The sequence below is a fragment of the Eufriesea mexicana genome, unplaced genomic scaffold, assembly GCF_001483705.2.
Source record: "Eufriesea mexicana isolate 0111107269 unplaced genomic scaffold, ASM148370v2 scaffold9538, whole genome shotgun sequence".
Classification (NCBI taxonomy): domain Eukaryota; kingdom Metazoa; phylum Arthropoda; class Insecta; order Hymenoptera; family Apidae; genus Eufriesea; species Eufriesea mexicana.
In genome coordinates, this window is record NW_016917269.1 from 602476 (window position 1) to 617140 (window position 14665).

The following is a 14665-nucleotide window of genomic DNA, read 5'->3' on the forward strand; positions in this document are numbered from 1 at the left end:
GGAAGAATGGGATACCGATGGACCAGGGAATCAACGGTGTCTTGAACCATCTCCGAGGTCCACCGAAGTTGGAGAGGTCTTTGAACGATTACGCTCATATCTATAGGTATTTAGTCATCTTAAATTCGTCTTTTTCCAATATTGGTAGTGTTATCAGGAGTCTTTTGTGTTGTGAATAATTTTCATTTAATTTCCAGAAGTTTCACTGTTTCAGTCTCTTTTTCTTTAAATTTAGAGGAAACATATGGACATTTATTTCATTTTATAATGATCACGTATTTTGTTGCATGAAAATAATCCATGTTGTTTACTTGCAATGAGAGATTCGATCAGTAGTGCAAAAAGGACAAGAAAATATTTTGAATTAACAAAAAATACGAAATACAATCTTTTACAGATATTCTTGCAAGTTACAGATATTCTGTCTTACTTAATTTAGAAGATATTAATATAAAAATATGGAACGAATCATGAAAAATGTATTTTATTTTACATTCTTATCTCAATAGAATTTTGGAAAAGAGTTGTAGAAAGAAAGAAATTGAAGGAAACATATGCCAGGAATATAGAAAAATATCTTTTAGGAAAAAAACACGAGGAGAATTGGTGCGTGTGTCCGCGGCCGTGATGGGTATCGAATTTTCATACGCCGCTGAAACTGCATTCGTTTCACCGACTTTATTGAAAATCGGCGTGGATCATCAACACATGACCCTCGTCTGGGCACTTAGCCCCCTTATTGGCTTCTTCGTGACGCCGATTTTGGGGAGCTTGAGCGATAGATGCAGACTGAAATACGGACGAAGAAGACCTTTCATTCTGTTATTGGCTATAGGGGTGTTGATAGGTAAAGTAATTCAAATAAGTAATTTAAATGAGAAATTCGATCTGCTGTTTAAAAAACAGACCTTAACTTAACGAGAGAACTATCATTACCGTTCATATTTCGCTTATTTACTTAACACGATATGATAATGAAATACAATTGAAAATCAATACGAATAACTACATCACACTGTATCTGAAACGATATTAATTATTCTGACACGTGCGAATATCTGTCGAATCTATAGCAGTCGAAATATCAGTGAAATATTGACAAATAAAATGATAATATTGAAATGCAATCAAATTTATTCTCTACTTTCTACAAGCAGAATTCTCTTGGCTAATCTACTGAAATTAAACTCCGTCTTTCAAGGATTAATATTAGTTCCAAATGGTGAAGACATGGGATATGCCTTTGGGGATACACCACCAACCTGGACCAATTACACCATTCCCGTGGGACATCGAACCACTGCGAAACATGCGAAAGAAGAGTCAACGAAGCCTCCTTCTCACTCTTGGGGGATTTTCTTCACGATCCTGGGCACGGTTTTGCTCGACTTCGATGCAGATGCGTGCCAAAGCCCAGCCAGGGCTTATTTACTCGACGTTACTGTACCTGGCAAGCGAATGAACTTATTAATTCAATTATTTACCCTAAATGGAATAGAACAAAAGTAAATTAATCTTACTTTTTATTTAGGCAACTTATAAATTTTGATTGAAATTAAAGTTGGAATATAATGTTAATATAATTCATTGTAATGCTGATTGTTATTAAAACGTGTTGTAATTATTCATTTTTGCAGATGACCATGCTAAAGGTTTAAGTACGTTCACCATAATGGCGGGCTTGGGAGGTTTCATGGGGTACGGACTAGGCGGAATCAATTGGGACGCCACTACCATAGGGGTTATGCTAGGTGGACATCTTCATGCTACCTTTACATTGATTACTATTATTTTCGTTATTTGTGTATCCTGTACTATCACCAGTTTCAAGGAAATCCCATTGGAATTGTTGGAAAGCGATGAATATCAACATCTACAAGAACAAAAGGTTCGATACCCTTTCCTAATTTATTCGTTAACATTATTAATATATATGTATAGTATAAGTTTTTAAACTAATAGAAAATTAGTTTCGACACCTTCTTTTAATATTTCCAAGAGTTTCGTGTTATTCTTGAAATTCATTCAGGCATCTAGCGAGGAAAAAGAAGACGAGCAAAAGGAACACGAAAAGATTACTACTGATGAGTGTGCTTCGTATGGTACCTTGGATCAAGATCAAGAGATGGCTACCAAAAAAGATGTATGTCGACGTTTGCAAATCATCTATAACCAATTTATTCATTAAAATCAATTTGCGGATTTTACACAATCATCAAATAAAACAAATTTAATTGAACAATTGCAAGAATGATTATAATTGAATAATTTAAAGCAGACCTTAAGATTAAACTGTACATTGTTCAGATTATTTTTGTGTTTTACTTCCTAAAAAGATATTTAAGTAAAAGGCGTAGTTGTGTAAAAAATACAATAAATAAAATATAAAATAGAAATAAAGTACTAATAATAAAAGAAATAATCGTGTTCCTGTTTCCTCTTCAACAGGAGTTTGTTCTCAAACCTCTTCCAGTTCAAGAACCAGAGAAAAGAGCTGGTCAAGTACCCATGATACCAGATGTAACCGACCAGGATAGTAATTACGTAAAACATGATTTCAGTGAAAATCTCGAAGGAAATCCGAAGGCCACATTAAGGGAATATCTTCTTTCTATTGTATACATGCCACACAGTCTTCGTATGGTGTGCCTAACTAATTTATTCTGCTGGATGGCACACGTTTGTTATTCCCTATATTTCACAGATTTCGTCGGGGAAGCTGTTTATGGCGGAAATCCGCAGGTATTCTGTTTATTACTTCTTTCATAATTAACTATATCCTTATATTTCTGTAATACATTCTTTATTCGTAAATTACAGGCTCCAGAAGGTACCAAAGAAAGGGAATTGTATGAAAGTGGCGTTCGTTTTGGATGCTGGGGAATGTCTATGTATTCATTATCCTGTTCTTGTTATTCATTGATCATTGAGAAACTCATAGAACGATACAAGTAAATTAATATGACTTCCTTTTTAAAGAAGTAATACTTTGTGTATATATATGTGTTAAAAGATTAGTTTTTACCCTGCGATTAGGTCCTTGTTTAAAAGAGTAGTTTCTTTCTTAACGATCGTATACTGAAAAGTTAACTCTCCATGTAACATTTAATTAAAATTTTTTGGATTATTTTTAAGAAACAAATACTTTTAAAAATTTGCATTGAAAAAAAAGATATTTTAGAAAATAATTAAAAAAATGTTTCTTCAGGTAAAAGATTTATGAAATGTTATTTGCTTTAACAGAGCCCGGAAGGTTTACATTTGCGGTTTGCTGTTCTACAGTACCGGCATGATGATGATGGCACTGACAAAACATCCCGCGGGAGTAATTATATTTTCTTGGACCGCAGGTGTTATGTATTCCACGTTATTCACCATGCCATATCTGCTAGTTGCACATTACCATGCTTCATCAACAGTAAGTAATCTTGAGACTGACTTCGAAATGAATCGACCAAAGGACCAACCAACATTTGCATTTTAAATTGAGGGAAAAGAAAAGCATATATTAATGCAAGAAAGTATTTTTAGAAACATAATTAGTCTCAAGGAAACATAACAAATATCTTGAATTTAAAATAAATAAAACATTTTAATTATAAAGATATAAATTGTTAAAAAGCAAGAAATGAGAAAATAATTCTTACAGACATTAATCTAAATTTTAATATCATAAGAATAGGCTGAATTTTAATATTATCAGTATTTTACTTTTGTTTACAGGAAACTTTTTGCCTATAGGAATAAAAATAATTTAATAAGATGTTATACCCCAATGAGAAGAATAATGTCATTGAATTAATAATGTAGCGTAATAAACGTGTATATTGAACAGAAATTAAATTAGTTAATTTTGCAGTTCGAGGTGACAGCTGAGGGTGAAGCCGTTCAAAGTGGAGGAGTACGTGGTCTTGGCACAGACGTCGCGATTGTCTCCTCTATGGTATTTCTGGCGCAATTCCTACTCTCCTGTTGTCTAGGAACGATTGTCAGTAAGTCTGGAACCACTACAGCGGTGGTGTGCGTGGCTAGCACCCTCGCTGCCTGTGGAGCCATTTCTGCAACACAAATCATGTATCTTGATCTTTGAGCTAGCTCTGGCGAAAAAAGACTTTAACTATATTTATTTTTATAGTTTATAATTTGTAACTTTTTCTAATTTTCCATATTTAATCAAAATTTTTGTTTTAATCAATTTTAGAGAAATAAGGATAATGATCTGATACTTATTTCCAAATTAAAAACATTGACTATTTTTATTTTTGAAATTATTGCTGTAGAAATTTTATTACTCTGATTACACGCTGGAGAAGTCAATTACTTTTTTTCTTATTATTAATTGGGAGGAAATAGTACTATTGCAATATTCCTAAAGTGAAGTATATCCTACGAATCTTTCTGTATAAAAATTGATTCAATCTCCAGTAATTTGGAAATGTATGTACATGAAATCTTTAATCGAATGCTTTGTGTGATAAAAATATAATGACGGTAATGATGCACAAATAATGGCTCTGTGTATCTACGATACATCATACAGTTGCGATTCTATGTGGTTCAAGGATAATTGTAAATAAATGTAACTTGTAAAAACGTAATAAAATACATAGATGGTACAACCTATACCTCATATATAATGCTAAGCATCGTCGTTTGGTAGCAAACCACAAATTTCGTAAGCAATTTCAATTTCTCTATAAATCAGCCTACTTAAGTCTACGATATATCTTCTGACATACCGATCATCGTCAAAATCCTACAAAATAAAGGAAATTTTTTTATATATTCATTTTCAGTATTTACTTTTAACACGATTTAAACTTTGTTATAAAAATGTTTAATTGAAAAAGAACGAAACCAACAAAGCAATAATTTTAAAACCTTCAACATGGTGGCCGTAAAATTCTCCATATAAATTAATTAATCGAGGAAAAACATTTTTATGATAAACTATGGAATTATTTTATGAACCACCATAAATGAAGATACATCCAAACAACAAACCTGTATAATCTCACACTGTCTATTTTTACAAATTACAGGATAAGAAAAAAATATTCCAGATCGAATGGAATAAGAAAGATCGGAAAGTACACCCATTGAGGTCCACTCATTTTCTGGAGTGCCATTCCATAAGATTTTACAATGTTCTGCCATTGCATAGGCTATGGAATTAATGAGGCTAGGCCTGCTGGAAACATTTCGGATGACCTAAAGGAAAGGAATATAACAATTTAATTAGGATAATATAATGAACATAACCTTAAGAGACAACCTAAATTCAAGTCATTTTGCAATCAGTCGATGCAACAATACCAATACGTTATATATTCATTTTTAGAAGATATATAAAACTTTGATAAAAGTTTAAGTAAAGGATAGAATATAATGAAGGTACCTTTTCACATTTATTTATTAAGTTTAGTAATACTTTAATTAATATTTTTTATTAAACATAAAATTTCTAATAACTGAAATAAAGTAAAATTGAATCATTAAAGAAAATGAAAATAACAAATATAGCAATTTGTTCATATTATTTATATAAAAGCAATATTTTTAATAATATTATTACTTTAGAATAATTTACAAGAAATTAAATAAAATTTTAAAAACAAAGACAAAGAACTTACACGTGGAAGAATATCGTTGATCCAAACCTTTAAAGCATCCGTCAAAGGTTTTTCATTGGTAAAATATATAAATCTACAATCGGGAAAACTATATGAGCCATTCGAGCCCCAAATTATTATGTTTTTTACTTCTGTTGGTAGGCACTGTGCTCGTGCAGCAATCTAAAAATTTTAAGATAATGAAAAAACACGTTTTGTTAAAAAAATTTTCATTAATTTGAAACAATTCATTACATTGAATTCATTAAATAATACGTTATAAAGAATTATAATAGTTAAATAATAAGAAATAATAGAAAAAGAAGTAAGAGGCATAAAAAATAAAAAGAAATAATAAAAAATGTAAAAAGAAGTAAAAGGTATAAAAAAGAGTTTGTATGAATGATACTTGAGCTGCAGCAATATTTAAATTAACCAAAGACAATGTAGTTATATTTTTCATAGGAATAGATTTCACATATTTGGATATAATCGTCGCAGCAGTATTTCCAAGTACTATAATTTTCGCATCTCTTTTCGCATAATGTTCTATAGCTTCGCCCTACAAATGGTATTGCAAAACTTGTAAATACTGAAAATTGTAATATTGAATTCGATGAATTATAATGATTAATACGTAAAACTTAGAAGTTAAAACGTATTCTTTGAAAAATGGTTCAAGATATTCATTGTCTTTGAAGTCATACTCCCTCGCGTAGCCAATGCAAATTACAACATCCGCATCCGTGAATTCAATGGAGGCATCGTGACCATAACTGATACCTACAAATATAGAATAATAATATTATACCGTGCGAAAAAGTCAAATATAATAAATTTCATATACAATACTTTAGTATACACGCGCGCGCATACATATATACATACATATATACGAATATTTTTTATACAAACACTTTTGAAACTAAGATAGGTTGACAATTATATATGTGTATAATAGTATGCGAATATCTTTGCATTCAAATACTAAATAATGGAAAACTATTTAGGATATTCTCAAGTATTTGCTATTCGAATTTTGGCTATTTAGATACTTGGTATTGAAGTTCTTAAAAAATTTAACTACACTCTTATGTTAAACTTCTACCATATTTATTATTTCAAATATAGAATTATTCTTTAAAAGATCAAATAATATAAAAATAAAAGGAAATAAAAGTACAAAAATGTAAAAGCATAATAGTGCACAGGTGTTTACCATATAAAACATTAGGATTAAAGGAGGTGAGTTCAATTGCAACACTTTCCAAGAATGTTGCTTTATTTGGTAATTCATAAAGACTAACAAAGACAGATTGATTTTTTCCAAACACGTTATCTACTAACATTCTGTACACAAATGAACGAGCAATGTCCGTTGTACCATCTGTGACTACAATTTTCAAAACATCATTTTTACGTCGTAGATAATTACTAACCAAGTATTTGTTATTTTCTAAATTCATTTTGATTCATTGATTGTTTAACAAATGAATATCGATTTTCTTTATAGTATTATTTTGTTTTAATTGAAACGGAATGAAGAAAAAAAACTTGATAAATATATAATGGAAACGCAGTTACAGTGAGAGAAGTTGTTTATTATGTGCGTAAATTATTGATACACTTTTCCAAAATTTCTTTTTTTATACGCGGATAATCCGGACTCTGTTTCAAAACTTCGTTACAAGCTTCTATCCCTTCTGCATAGGCTTTAGCTTTCATCGAACAATAGGCCAATTTATAGGCAACAGATAATTTTGATTTTCCTCCATATTTCCACGCTTGACTATACTGTGATGCAGCTTCACGATAATTTTGATCTTTTTCTGCAATGTATCCTGATAGCTCATGAGCTCTAACACAGGTAGCATTGTGTTGCAGAACACGTCTTAGGAGATCATTCGCCAAATCATATTTGTTAGATTGTACATAAATATCCGCTAAAAGTAACCAACATCGTTCAAGATACTCGGCATCTTCGAAGGTCCAGGTATTCTTGCTAACGCGTTTTAAATGATTTCGAGCTCTAGGAGTTTGTTTCAATAAAATATGAGCCATTGCCATGCCTAGAGCGGGTCCAACGTGATCCCTTAATGCCTCTTGACTAGCTAATGCTGTGCAATCCTGCAATGCTTTTTCTACATTGGATTTTTGCTTTGTAGCAAGCAGGAAAAAATTACTTAACAATCTATGCGTCAACATTTCATGTGGGCTACCTTTAGGATTTAGTTCCTGTAACAGCAAATAAACAAAACTTTGTTAAAATTATCATCGACATTTCAACATACACTATTTTCAAGGACAATTAATATAGTATTTTATTTAAGATTTGAGTGTGTCTTTTTGAGTACCTGCAGTAGACGATAGGCTGTTTTCAGAGCCATCGTTCTAGAATTTTGATATTCACTATCATCGTCATTAAAAACCTCATTTGAGAGAGAAGAGTCATCATCCGGATCTAAACAGATCTCGATCATATTATATATTGCTTGTTGACCCCACTCAAGATCGCGTCTCGCGAAATTAAACTGACGAAGCGCGGAATTTAACCGACCCATACGCCAATCCAACAAGCCCGCGCAATAATAATAACCAGCAGTTAACTTTGCACCACTCACTCCTAGTTCTGCTCTATGAAGCCATTCTTGAAGGTCATCCATATCTCCTAAATTTATATCATATCTTAAATAAATTAGATGGCAACAATTAAATTAAAAAATTTTGTTCTTTTAAATATAGTTCACCTGTTCTGCGAGAAACTTCTATCAACCTTGCTAACGCGGTCCAATAAGTTGGTTGCTTCAACAATAGTTGTCGAAAATGAAACGCTGCCGCATCAAAGTCAATTTTTCTAAATGCAAGGTCTGCCATCATTATTGAAGCAGCTTCGTTATTTGGATCTGCATTCAAGAGAGCTGTGCAACTTTGAGTACATCGATCCAGGTTGTTTGTCTACAATATTATTATTAATAATTTATTAAATAATATTGAAAATTGAATACACCTATATTTTCATTGACATTTACCTGCATGTAAAGCTTTGCTAAAGATAACAAAGCATTTACGTTTACAGGCTTATGATTCAATGCTTCTTTGTAGTATATAATAGCTTGATCATAGTCTCTTAAAGAGGATGAGTGATCAGCCATTGTTAAACAGATATTAGCTAGAAGTTGTTTTTCTTCTTCTAAACTGGAACCTGCCAAACGTTGCATATACCTATGCTGATTTTCCTTAGCTTCCTTCAATGCTGATAAAGCACCTTGAATATTATCTGCTTTTTCTCGAGTTTTAGCGAGTAGTAACAAAAGCTGACTACGCACTTCTAAGCTTTTTAAATCTGAATCACGTCGCCCGTCTAAAACGTGAAGAATTATTAAAGTAATTAAAATTAAGTTATAAAAATTGTATTGAACTATATTATGCAATTAAAATAATGTCTACCTTGTAGCTCTTGGATCAATGTAGCTTCCGCTTTATCGTACTGTTTCATTTTTATGAATAATTTTGCAAGATCCAATTTCAAGCTTTTAAAATTTTCCTGTTTCATCACATCTCTGTAATAATTAATGGCTTTTGTGTACTGATGTGTTTTTACGAGTGCAATTCCCAGATTACTTGCTATATGTACTTTATTTGTAGGATTCTGTTTTAAAGCTTGCTCATATGCTTCTATTGCTCTTTCTGGCTCTTGTATAGATATATATGCATCTCCAAGCATACTGTATGTCTTAGACCCAGGACAGTGTTCGACTAACTCTCTATAAAATAAAATATTTAAACAAATTGGAGAAATATAATAACATGTAAATTCATAAAGAACAAACCTGAAACATATAGCAAACGCAAGACGATCTTTTTTGTATTTCAAATTTATTTCAGCTAAACGCGTGTGCGCTTGCAAATAATAAGGTTGATCTGAAGTAACTTTAGATAAACAGTCAATGGCACCATCCAATTCCCCCATTTCTAAAAGTAGCTCAGCATTGCCTATTAATATTCTACCTTCCTCTGTAGTATTTTCAAGTTTTACCTTTGCATCCTGTACTACAGCTAATGCTTCATTAAATTGTCCTATTTTTCCATAAGCAGAAATTAATTCAAGGTACAAAGTTGCCATGTCAGATATTGAAATATCTAAGGTTTCTAGAGTACTTTTATGTGATTGCATCCCTGCATATGACATAGCTGTTTGGAAACTGTTTATCGCAGCTTCTATATCATTTGATTCTTTTTGAATACTACCACTGATTAAATGATAAATTGGATTATCTCTAATTTTAAAATTGTAACTTAAACCAACTTCAAGACTTTGTGAAGCAGTCTGGTAATTCCTTTGACGTGCTAAAATCTGAGCCATTAGTAAATGAGCTTTTGCATCGGATGAATCAACATTGTCTAAAAGATTTTTTACTATGCACAAAGCATCTTCTAAGTCTCCACTCTGCATTTTAGCTTTACTCAGTAATAATTGTGCTACACTTAAACCAGGATATGCTTCTGATAATTGTTCCAATAAATATAAACTTGGTTCTTCGTAATTGGATACCTTTTCCTCAGAATTTGTTGCATCATTTGTTATAGAGTAAACTAAACGTTGTCTAGAAATTTCTAAACATAAATCGGGATTTAATTTTTTCATATATTCATAACCATATGGTACATATTTACAATTATTTAATATGATAGTCGCTGCTTTGTTTAAATAATTTAAGGCTTTAGTGGAATCATTAGAATTCAATTTGGCTGACATGAAAAACAATTCTGCATCCACAGAATTTGATTGCATTTCCATTAAAAATTCTATCTGCTGTTGAGCCAAATCTAAGGCATCAATTGAAGTATCTAGAAGCTGACAATGTGCTAATCCCATTAGAGCAGCAAACGAAGATTCATTTATTCGAACAGCGCTTCTGTACCAATATTCCGCATCTTTTATTTTACCTAACGAAACGTATAAGTTTCCTAATTCTACCATAAGATCTGCACTTTTTGAATTCTGTTGTAATATCTTCTCAATGGTTTTAGAAAGTTCTGCTAAAATCCCTTGATTTTTACAAGCTATTCTCGAAAATAATTGCATATTGTTCACCAAAACTGCAACATTCTTTGTTTCTGTAACAATTATATTTCTAAAGAATGACTGTAAATGCTTTAGTCCTTCCTTGTAGTTTCCATCTTTGCAAAGATTAATAAATAAATATGCTTTTATCGCATCCAAGTTATTAGAATCAATTGAAAGTATTCTGTTCGCAGTTTCCAGAACTTGATCCCAATCTTTCAATGCAAGTTGATTATATAATTTTTCAATCAAAGGTAAACATAATTTAGGATAACGTACGATTAATGAATTCAATGTTAACATTGCTTCTGCATAATCACCATGTTGTTGCTTGTATTTTGCAGATCCAAGCAAAGCATTTACATTTTTTGGATCTTGTTCCAGAACAACTTCAAACAAACTTGGCTCGCTCGAATTATTTTCATTTACAATAAACAAATCTATCCATCCTTTTGTCAATAAAACGTTTTTATTTGACAAATCAAGCTTGTAAGCCCTCTCCACGTAATCTTTCGCTTTATCAATTTTTTGAGACAGGAATAATACTAAAGCTGCTAACGACAGCGCATTCGAAGATGATTTTCGTCTCTCATCTCTGATTCTTGTTTCAATCTGTATTACAATAGCTTTTTCAACAGTTTCATTTTTCATATATGCAATATTCTGAAGTAGCAATGCTGCTAACATGGTATCTGTATCATTTGTTAGGCTTGAACTTTCTTTGATTGCTTCTTGAACTTTTCCAGTTAAAATGTATGCTAAACTTAAAAGAATTTTTAAATATTTGTTTGTTGGATACACATCACATGCTTCTTTGCAATAATGTAACATGCCATTGTAGTAAAATTGATGACAAAACCATTCAATTAAAGTAATATATTCAATTTCTTCCATTTTATTAGCAATATGAAATAATAATGAATTTTAAATTGTAAATTGATAACTCGATTCAATAATTATTCAAAATTGCAGTAATTATGGTTATAAAAATATTTATTAAGAAGAATATATCAAAAAATCTTCTGGATCAGGTAATTCATATATAATATTCGGGTCTAAGGGTTCTGAATCTGGTCCTTCTAAAATATGTGGTGGTCCAACAATATATTCTTCAAGATCTGGATTCTTAACTGCAAGATAGTACTTCTGCATATATTCACATGTCAAGTACATATAGTAATAGTTCACAATAACATGTGTAAAAGCTGTCTGAAAATAAACATTATCATTATATTAATTTTATGATATATTACAATAAAAAATATAGTGGAAATACAAAACATAATTCATATTTAATAAACATTTACTCAAAATTATTAGAAATTTGAAAATAAATTATACCTCTGTAAGCAATCGTGCTATACCTCTTCCAGTGTATCTATAAGGAACACTAATCACTTGCATATCTAAGACTTTTCCATCAGGCCTGTATTGTAATACTGCTCTTGCTAATCAAAAATAAAAGCATATACATTTTTAAATAATATTTATCTATATTCATAACATAAAAATCAAGTCTTTTAACTATCTTTTTCATTTTTTTAAACAATATTAAATACACATTAAAATAATAACTTTTTGTATAATATATCTTACAATTATCATCCAATTTTACGTAAAATAATCCTCGTTTCTCATTATGATGCACTGTATAAAAAAATCTTGCAAATTTATTATGTTTAATTTGTAATGATATAAATGACGATAATTTGTTCATGTAACTCATACCATTTATTGTGTATGAAATACTGGTAATAAAGCACTTCTTAATAATTTCAATTAAACATATACTTACATAATCATTAAAATTTATAGGACATATACTTTTTATATATGTAGGTTAGAGTTTTGTTGGCAAACAGTTGCTTAGCAACAGCTTTGGCAGAAGTATATCGTTTTAACTGATAATATTTTCTTCATGATAAGAAATAAAACAGATATATAAATTAGTAAAAGCACATAAAAAAAAATTGTTTTTCAATAATTCTTTTTAAAGTATTTTAAAGTATATATTTATTTATTGATATTCAAATTTGTATTTAATAGTATATTACTGTTATGACAAAGATAGATTATTCTTAACGATGCAAGGTGAATCTGCCCTTAATATTCAATGATGGCGAAACAAACCTATAAACATTAATGCATATTGATATAACAATATAATATCAACATAAATTTGAACTGTTGCAAATATAACTTCATCTGGGTTTAATTCTATTCTTCTTCCACCCATAATTGTTTGCACATCAAAATACAAGTACTAGAAAATATATAATATATACTTTTTTAATTCTAAAATGTTTTCCTCAAAATAAAGTATATTGCATTTAAATTAAATAGTTTCTTAAACAAAAATATGTACATATATATATATATTAACTCTATATTAACCATTGATAATAACAGCATTCCTATAACTGATATCATTATATGTAATATTTTTACATATGTAAACATCAGGATTATTATCATAGTAAAAATTGCAACAATAGAAGCCAGTCCAACAATCAATATCAATCCTGTCCTCATTGTCAAATCAAACTGTAAGATTATTTAAATTATTTATATTTTATGTGCCACATAAAATACTTCAATTAAAATACCTTAGAAAAAGTTGCAACAAGACTTATTCCTAAAGTAATTAATGTTGTCATCCCTAATGCCATCAAAATTATTTCCATCTCATAAAAGACAGAGGCAAAAGCAGCTAAATATGACATAGCAAGTGTCTAGAAATACAAATTTTTTTATATTGACTTTAACTAGAAGAAGGTATTTAATTACTAAAGTTTTAATACACTTAAAACTTTACCAATGTGCATAGCCATATATAATTATAAGGTGGATTACGTCTAGCTCTCTCAGAGAAAGATATGACACAATAAGAAATGGTGAAGCATATCCTAATAAAATGATGAATAATTATTTACTGAATGATATATCTAAACAGTTATAAAATTTACGTACATAGCTATAATCCAAAAATACCAATGAATTATCATAAATTTTCTAGCAGTATCTCTGTAATGAAGTTGTTAAAATAATATAATTCATTACATCAATTGATATTATCAAATAATTACTGGATCATAATGCTTACACGAAGAGAAAAATTGCTATGATACCAGTTGAAAATAATAATTGAAGTGTTAATATACAGAAGACTTTTCTAATAAAGCTCCTTCTCACTGTGTCTTCTTTAAAATCACCTATATAATCTAACTCATTATCATTTGGACCCATTTCTCTTCTTCGTTGTTGCTCATGCCATGCTCTATATAACTGTTCATTCTCTCTTATTCTCTGTTCTACCATTTCGTCTGTAACGATAGTGGTATATGGTCCCTGTTAAAAACCATAATATTAATTTATAAATATATGAACATATTATGATTCTCATTACTCACTGTTTTTATCTTTTGTCCTTTGTACAAAGGAGGAAGTTGTGGAGGACCTGGTATAAATTTTTGGGATTCTTGAATTTGTTCCATTGAGTAATTATATTGATGGTAGACTAATAAATATTTAAGTTAGTAGTTATGTACTATAAATATATAATAAAATGCACAAAATACATTAAATATTAACACGCCCTGTATTACTATTTTACAATAAAAGCTATTGTAAAATATTTTATTCTAGGAGAAACGTGTTAATACACAAATAAACCTTGATAAAATTGCATACTTATAAATTTATACTTACAAAAAGTTGTTAATTTCTCAATTTTATTTAAATATAAAATTTTAAGTTCCTAATGTAAAAGCAGTACATAAAATGTCAAATCATTGATTCATAGATAAACAAATGAATATATTCTGTGATGTCACAAAATAAATTGTTTGAGTTTAATAGATAAATATACATATATATGTATTTTTAAAAAGAAGGAAGTAGAAAGCAAAAGTTATTTTACTTCTCTTATAATAATATAATTTGTTTATGCAAATAATACGTAATAATACACATGGAACTTTCTTTAACA

The 14665-nt window shown here is 30.0% G+C and overlaps 5 protein-coding genes across 5 annotated transcripts in view; 1 reads left to right on the top strand and 4 right to left on the bottom strand.

Annotated features, from left to right (window-relative positions):
• lovit (loss of visual transmission) overlaps nucleotides 1-4097 on the top strand; it is a 4668-nt gene extending 571 nt beyond the window's left edge. The window contains exons 2-10 of the mRNA XM_017907980.1: nucleotides 1-106; nucleotides 585-847; nucleotides 1202-1450; nucleotides 1638-1888; nucleotides 2030-2143; nucleotides 2449-2742; nucleotides 2821-2951; nucleotides 3244-3418; nucleotides 3860-4097. Of these exons, the coding sequence (XP_017763469.1) occupies nucleotides 1-106; nucleotides 585-847; nucleotides 1202-1450; nucleotides 1638-1888; nucleotides 2030-2143; nucleotides 2449-2742; nucleotides 2821-2951; nucleotides 3244-3418; nucleotides 3860-4090 (1814 nt within the window). The 3' untranslated portion in view covers nucleotides 4091-4097. The remainder of the gene's footprint in view (nucleotides 107-584; nucleotides 848-1201; nucleotides 1451-1637; nucleotides 1889-2029; nucleotides 2144-2448; nucleotides 2743-2820; nucleotides 2952-3243; nucleotides 3419-3859) is intronic.
• LOC108553183 (malate dehydrogenase) lies at nucleotides 3987-7078 on the bottom strand. Its single transcript, XM_017907981.1, has 7 exons — nucleotides 6832-7078; nucleotides 6250-6395; nucleotides 6022-6174; nucleotides 5634-5795; nucleotides 5005-5211; nucleotides 4627-4756; nucleotides 3987-4058 (listed from the first exon to the last, which is right to left on the bottom strand). Exons 1-6 carry the CDS (start codon nucleotides 7076-7078, stop codon nucleotides 4640-4642), a joined length of 1032 nt encoding a protein of 343 aa, XP_017763470.1. The 3' UTR covers nucleotides 3987-4058; nucleotides 4627-4639.
• A 136-nt stretch (nucleotides 7079-7214) lies between these two features.
• LOC108553202 (tetratricopeptide repeat protein 21B) lies at nucleotides 7215-11571 on the bottom strand. Its single transcript, XM_017908003.1, has 6 exons — nucleotides 9443-11571; nucleotides 9060-9376; nucleotides 8642-8973; nucleotides 8360-8567; nucleotides 7967-8280; nucleotides 7215-7847 (listed from the first exon to the last, which is right to left on the bottom strand). Exons 1-6 carry the CDS (start codon nucleotides 11569-11571, stop codon nucleotides 7215-7217), a joined length of 3933 nt encoding a protein of 1310 aa, XP_017763492.1.
• A 102-nt stretch (nucleotides 11572-11673) lies between these two features.
• LOC108553217 (protein NATD1) lies at nucleotides 11674-12403 on the bottom strand. The gene is made up of 3 exons (XM_017908020.1): nucleotides 12274-12403; nucleotides 12019-12125; nucleotides 11674-11886 (listed from the first exon to the last, which is right to left on the bottom strand). The coding sequence occupies exons 1-3, from the start codon at nucleotides 12401-12403 to the stop codon at nucleotides 11674-11676; spliced, it is 450 nt and encodes a 149-aa protein (XP_017763509.1).
• Nucleotides 12404-12787: 384 nt separating this feature from the next.
• LOC108553168 (protein lifeguard 3) lies at nucleotides 12788-13995 on the bottom strand. The gene is made up of 6 exons (XM_017907962.1): nucleotides 13781-13995; nucleotides 13669-13701; nucleotides 13493-13583; nucleotides 13284-13409; nucleotides 13072-13221; nucleotides 12788-12940 (listed from the first exon to the last, which is right to left on the bottom strand). The coding sequence occupies exons 1-6, from the start codon at nucleotides 13993-13995 to the stop codon at nucleotides 12788-12790; spliced, it is 768 nt and encodes a 255-aa protein (XP_017763451.1).
• Between the last annotated feature and the right edge of the window lie 670 nt (nucleotides 13996-14665).